This window comes from Medicago sativa, chromosome 6 (assembly GCF_051527215.1).
Source record: "Medicago sativa cultivar Bolivia chromosome 6, Bolivia_mono, whole genome shotgun sequence".
NCBI classification, from domain to species: Eukaryota; Viridiplantae; Streptophyta; class Magnoliopsida; order Fabales; family Fabaceae; genus Medicago; species Medicago sativa.
In genome coordinates, this window is record NC_140754.1 from 39,360,103 (window position 1) to 39,367,274 (window position 7,172).

General features: G+C 33.7%; 1 protein-coding gene across 1 annotated transcript; it reads right to left on the minus strand.

Moving 5' to 3' along the window:
* Positions 1-253: 253 nt before the first annotated feature.
* LOC146915055 (FBD-associated F-box protein At4g10400-like) lies at positions 254-1,673 on the minus strand. Its single transcript, XM_085721218.1, has 4 exons — positions 927-1,673; positions 700-837; positions 589-597; positions 254-526 (listed from the first exon to the last, which is right to left on the minus strand). The coding sequence occupies exons 1-4, from the start codon at positions 1,671-1,673 to the stop codon at positions 254-256; spliced, it is 1,167 nt and encodes a 388-aa protein (XP_085577344.1).
* Between the last annotated feature and the right edge of the window lie 5,499 nt (positions 1,674-7,172).

Genomic DNA, 7,172 nt, shown 5'->3' on the forward strand with positions numbered 1-7,172 from the left:
TATGATTATGCATCAAATCAGAATTTAGCATACAACTACTTACAAATCAACGTGGATATGAACACATAAACAAATGAAAATAAAATTAGGTAAGCAAGTACTTGATGATTTAAGGAATACATTTCCTCAATTTATGCACCAAAGACAAAGTTAATGACATCAAAGTTCTAGTTCAAACTACCAAATCTAGCCATTACTTGGTACAAGCTAATTAGCTAATTAAAAATGATAGAGTAACTAGTACTTACATGGATCATGAATCATCATAAACTATAAGCTCACACGTTGAAGAGGCCCTTGGAAATGAGGATAATTTTCTTTCTATTTCAGGTTGTCCACCATTCCAAATTTTCATGGTTTTTAAGACTATTGCATTCTTCAAAATATACCTCGCCACCATAAGCTCACATTGTAAGCCTAAGAAGTTGAAAAGATTGCAGGTTCTAAGGTGTAATGAAAGGCATTGTGGAACACCATCTGGCTCTACCCATTTTTCATTGTCATCTCTAGTCCATGCCATGTCCGTCTGTTAATAATGCACAAAAAATAAATTAAAACACATAAAGGTGTGTGTTAAAAGTCCCACACTGGATGAGACTGCGAAATTTCTCATACTGATTTTATAGGGTTAAGTTAAGCCTAACGAAAATTTGAAGAGCGTGAATGAATAAATAAATCAGATATTATCCTTTAACAAACCGGATCAAGGTCAAGCTTTTGAAGCTTAGGGCAGCGGTTGAGAACTTCTATTAAGAATTTCAAACTAAAATTCCGAGATATAAGCTCCAGCTGAGTCAAATTATGAAAAGTAGGAAGAAAATCATTGCAGAAATGATCCTAGAATATGCACAAAGACAAATTGTTAGAAAATAGGGCAAACGTATATTCTTTCCTATTCAATTCTATAGTAAGTATCATTAATAGACCTGATCAAATTCGAAGCTTAGAGACAGTACATCGTGAACTGCTTTCAATGGAAAGTAAGAACCAACACAATCAATATCCGCTTGGATCAAGTTATTTAAGCAAAAGCTCTTCCATTCTCTATAGGTAAGCGATTCCTCGGCATCAAAGGGCACATCGTATGTGAGTAAATTCTCAAGGATTGGGCAACCCTTTAGAAAGGACATAAAATCTCGAAGTTCATGGAACCGAATCCGTCCCAAGTGAAGGGTTTTGAGAGATGGAAGTAGAACGGAAGAAAAACCCTCCACACAGAAACCAAAAAGCTTGAGAACAACAAGTGTCTTGCATGTTAGAATACTAATGGGTAATTTTTGTAAACAACCCACTCTGTCCACATAGAGATATATGAATTCAACACCCCGTGTTACCACAAAGTTGAGCCATATGGGGATACTGTTACTGGGATAGTGAAGTTCGGGATAACTGTATATCAGCTTAAGACGGAAAGTCTTAATGGGAGGTGCAGCCTCTCTGGACATCAAGACAGAGTATACAAAGTCGTTAAATCGAAAATCGATGTTTTTCTCGTTCACGCCTATCGTGTTCTTGAAATACAGAGTGGGAACTGAGAGCCAGAGATGTTTCCACCGTTTCGAAATAATGGATGTGGCATTTGCTTGTTTGGTTTGGAGAAAAGAGAGAATATGACAGAGAATCTCGTCTGGTAAAGTGCTTATGATATCCTTCTCTTCCTCCTCATCCGCCATTGATATTGAGTTATTGACAACAGAGAATGAAGAACGGCTGAAACGAACCAAGCAAACTAGGTCAGACTCTCATGCTCTTTTTTGCATACGCCCTAACATCATATATTCCAAAAATACCCTAAATTTAACTTTAAAAAAAGGTAATGTTAACTTGTGCCCTTAGGGCACATGTTAAGAAATCCCAAAAAAGAAATATTTCCTTAAATTTCGTGCATTCAACTCTTTAAAACATTAAAGATTAAATTTAATGCACGCATTCCAATACATTATTTCTACATTTGGCTTCTAAACTTGTGCCTTAAGGGCACAAGTTAACATTTCCCTTAAAAAAATATGGAATTTTTTTTCATTATCCCTATTTCTTCAACAAATTCATTTATTAGTAGTCCTCATGAACTTGTGACAATGCATAATATATGCAAGGTCCGGAGTTCAAACCCCGACCACCATAAAAAAAAATTCATTCATTCTTTCTAAATGTTAATTTTATTCACCAAATTCATATCTATCTATTCAATCAATCTACTAAATAAAATAAAAATTAATGGATTGTTTTTGATCCATCCACCTTATTATAAAAGTATGATAGATCACCTCAAATAATATACACATTTATGATAAAATAAAAATAATTTATTTGTAATATTTATTTAATAAAAAAACTGGGAAAGAATAAATTTTAAAATTATCTTTGTTATGAATATTATAAGTGGATATCCATATAATAGGGTTATTTGATCATACTATTAGCATATTGGGTCATACACTTATGTTTGTTCCCTAAGTCATTGGTATTTGTTCCCAAGTCATTGTATTTTTCTATAAATAGAGCTCATATGTAATTTAATAACAACTTGTCAAAAAAATGTAATTTAATAACAAGAGAATAATATAATATTTTTCTTTCTTCCTCTCCTTCTCTTTTTCTTGTTCCTATTTTATTAGTTTTATAACATGTTATTAGCGTGCTCTAACCAACTAAGAATGTATACAACTCTCTTTAATCTATATATTTCATAGGTTATACTATTACAATTCCATCAATTGGAATCAATACCTTATAAATACATTTAATCCACTTACGAAATCACGAGTAGCTTTTGTTTTGATTATTATATGATTATGAATCGTATGAACCTTGTATATTTATAAAGATTAAATATCTTTTATACTATATATAAAAGAAATAACCCCTTTCATCTCTTTTAGGCTGACTTTTCTCTTTCAAAAAATGTCTTCAATTTCTAATACAAATAAGACATGTAAGAAATAGATAAGAATAAATTTAAATATTAAGAATATATACCAAACATGATTTGAATAAGTGTAACAACTAGATGAGTATATTTATACTTAATTTTTCATTATCTCATTTATACCCTTAAACAATTTTTTTATATAATAAAGATCGTTGTTAGTGTCATTAAAAAATTAGATTATATATTTTTTGTTTTATTGTTGGTATCATTGAAATAAATAATCATGATTAGTTTGATTTGTTATAACTTGAAAGCAACAAACATTTTTATTTTTAGTTCTAATCCAAATTAAAATTTCATAAAAAAAACACCGTTAATAATTTTCAAACTTTATCGCAATAAAAAGAGTGGAAAGAAGGGCACGTGAATGCCGTCATTTCACTAGTAATTATAATTAGGCTTATTCAATCCTCCGGTCCTTTAACTTAATTGTCTCTCACAAAATGGTCCCCTAAATATAATTTGTCTCAAAGTGGTCCTATAAGTTTTCTGCCGTTATACCTTTCGGTCCTTTCTGTTAACACCCTAATCTTAAATGTCTAAGGTGGACAAATATTGTAAGTGGTCCACCATAGACTTTATTAAAAATATTATTTTCAACCATTAGATATTTTTTTAGGCAAATGGGGTACAGAAGAATCTGTAACACCCTAAGTAGATTAAAATAAAAGAGAAAACTACAAAACACTGGGGGACATAAAACCTAACCTAGTAAAAGCAGTGAAAAACAACCCCAAAGAGTTAAACAAGACAACCCAACATCGTATATAAAAAACAGAACTCAATCCAAAGCAAATCACTACACATCACAAAGCACAATCCAGCGAACCTGCGTACGAGAACAAAACCAAATTGAAAAAAAAAAGTGTTGCGTAGGTTGACAAGTTTCAGACAAGAACTTTGATTACTGGGATAGGACTCGACCGCCAACACGGTAGCAAACCCACAAACCCCAGCCATTTACTATCTAAAAAACAGTCAATTTACCGTGCCATTTTTGGCTATACAATCTGAATCCAGTTAGCAGACCAAACCGACTTTGAAAAGGACAATGACCAAACCCATCTTACTTTAGTCAACCATTGGCTCTCCAACACCAAGAAAACTGCAGATCTCAGCAGACCTGGAAGAATCATAAATCAAGGGATGGAACGAACTAACTGCGACGATGTAGAAAAGGACTTGAACAGATTCGCCAATCCAGATTTTGAAAACCCAGATTTTGAAACATCTTTTCACATCACAAATCCTTCGTATCAGCGGTGAACCAACCTACAGTAGATCCACGATCCCAACCAGCTTTCAGAACCAATGCGCGATTCCAAAAAACTTTCAGAACCAACCCGCTAACTACAACTTGCAACGTGTTTTACAGACCCAGTACCACGACCTTTGTATCAACACGAACCCGAGGCCATAAATCTCAAATAGAACCAAAATCCTTGTTTTTAGCAAAGCAACGGTGTGGCAGCAACCACCACCACTGTGAACAGAAACAACGAAAACTACTTAGAAAGGTGGAAACTGAAGAACAACACCATAAACCAACAAAACAACTGCGGGTAGATCTAGTTTTGAGGTGGTGCGAATGGATAACACCGACAGTCGTACCACCTTCTACTTTGGTTACATCTGAACGAAATCATTTGGATTGAAGTAAAGGAAGGGTGGTGCAATTTAGTTTTTTAGAGAGAGGTCAGAGCAAAAAAATTTTTAGGTAGAGAAACCAAAAAAGCAAATAGATATTTTTAATAATTTAATTAAAATAAAAAGCCTATGCACGCCCTTTTTTTACCACAAGAACATTGTAACATACCTAATTTCAACCATTAGATCTTATTTCTTTTAAAAATGACGGTTTGATGGCGCAAGTTTATTTTATCTTATAATGAACTGTCAACAACTAATTTTTATCGCATGTATTCATTTCTTCCTTTCTCATTTTCATCACCTTTATCACACCTTCATCCTCTAAACCCAGAAATTTAAAAATAAAAAATTAAAATCCAAATTTAAAATAGACGAGGTAAAGAAAGAATAGAAAAATGGAGAGAGCCAAAATCAAAATCCACCATCACCCATTTTCACTCCAATTTTATTCATCAATAAATCACCATAAATCCTCTCCTAATTTGAGTTCACACAAAAAAATACAGATGAAAAAAAACAGAAGAAAATCAAAAGATGAAAGAATGATATAATCAGAGCGGGGAGGTTTCAACAAACTTCTTCTCATCTCTGACTCCACTACCACGTGCACCACCGTCATCAGATCCGTAGCACCACCATAACAACTGTCCCTTTCTCTGACTCCCTCTCTTTTTGTACCGAAATTAATTATGTCGCCGTTGCAAACACCATCATCGTCGGCGTCCCACTCATAATCTGAAGCCTCTAGCTATATTTTTGATGATGTTTTGTTTTTGTATCTTTGATTGTTTTAGGTTAGATCATGTTTGTCTAGCTTTTCATTTTGATTAGACTATGTTAAAGCACCCTAGTGAGGCAACTTGTAACTGTTCATCCTGGTACCCTTTCATTTGTGTCTTGTGTCTGCATGAATCGTCTCATTCCTGTTTGAATCGTCTCAAAAAAGTTCATGACTTTGTGTGAATCGATTCACACTGTATATGAATCGATTCATGTTTGAATCGTATCATTCCTTCTTGAGTCGTATCATCAAACTCTCTGGCTCTCTCTGAACCGATTCATTATTACCTTGAATCGATTCAAACATCCATCTGGGTAGCTTGAATCGTTTCATACATCTCTTGACTTGCATCAATCTTCATATAATTTACTTCATCTTGATTTAGTCTTTCTATTGTCTGAATCGATTCAATAAGTAAATGAATCGATTCAATTTGTTGTTTTTGGTGCGAAAATTGTGTCTTTTCACCCTTACTATATAAACACTTCTCCTTCTCATCTTCAAAGTATTGAATCATTTGCAACTATTCTCTCTAGGTCTCAAAAACTCATTGTTCATACATTCTTCAAGATTAAACATTTTTTCTTAGAATCACTTTGTTCTTTGAGTGTGTAGATTCTGTAGGGTGCTAGTAGGGATTGTAAGTTGGTTCTCTCAAGAAGATTGATTGGGCTTAATCAAGGCTTCAAAGGAAGTGAGTGATTTCATTTCACCTCCAAAGAACTTGGGGGTATTTCTAACTGTTCTTGAAGTCGAAGGGGGTTCGTTTACCGGACGTAGCATTGAAGACTCGAGTGAAGAGATCAAAGCAGTGCACGGGTAATTCAAGGATCCGAAGATTCAAGAAGCACCAAATTCAAGGGGTACTTGAAGTTTGGGGGAGTGTTTTACATAGGAGTTAAAAAATTAGGGATTTAATTTGAAGGAACTCTTGAAAATATTGTAATCAACTTTTCATACATAGTGAATGACCTTGGTGAAGGCGTACTTCATCAAGTAGAGAAGAGGTAGCCCTTAGCGAGGACGAACAAGGGTGAACTACTATAAACATCGGTGCTCTCTCTAATTTTATTATTGCACTTGATTAATTGAATAGTTGATTAGTGAATTGCTAGTTTTAATCTAAGTAGTGTTTTCTCAAAAGGTTAATCTCAATCCATTTGATTTAGGTTAAATCAATTTTACTTGGATCAATTAATTGCAATACTCACTCAATTATTCAATTTCATGTGTATTGTATTTTCTCTTGATAACTAGGTTTATTGTCATATAGGTTTGGTTTGAAATTGTGTATTGCTTTGTACCTTGTTCAAGGATTGTTAATAATTAATTGTGTTAAAAAGATTTGTATCGTGAATCTCTCAATTCTAAGATAAAATCTTATTGCACATATATTTGCTATTTGTTGATTCATTGATTGTGATTGTTCAAGCAAATTTCAAATAGTCAATTTGTTAAAATCATTTTTCACTAAATCTTCAAAAAGTGTTTCAAAAGCGCTATTCAACCCCCCTTCCCCCTAGATTGGTAACCATCTAGCCATATAGACCAACATAACCATCGGATATGAAGCACCACCATCATAACCGTCGCAACCGAGTATGACCTCCCATCAAACCACCACAGATCCATCAATGTCAATCCCGACAACCCATCTGGACCTCTCTCGCATGGTTCTTGGCAACATCCCATAAATAAAAATATTTTTTTATCAGACCAATATAAATTTTCTCAACAAAAAAAAAAAATCAAGAACATGAGAATCACCATGAGTTTATTAGAAAAAATGCATGATTTTGTGAGTTTTCC

What these genes read in the sequence shown, in the direction of transcription:
- LOC146915055 (XM_085721218.1), bottom strand. Translation starts at nt 1,673, where the DNA reads ATGGCGGATGAGGAGGAAGAGAAGGATATCATAAGCACTTTACCAGAC. An exon ending in TAAGCTTCGAATTTGATCAG is followed by an intron (nt 838 to 926) that starts GTCTATTAATGA and finishes TGCATATTCTAG; the next exon opens with GATCATTTCTGCAATGATTT.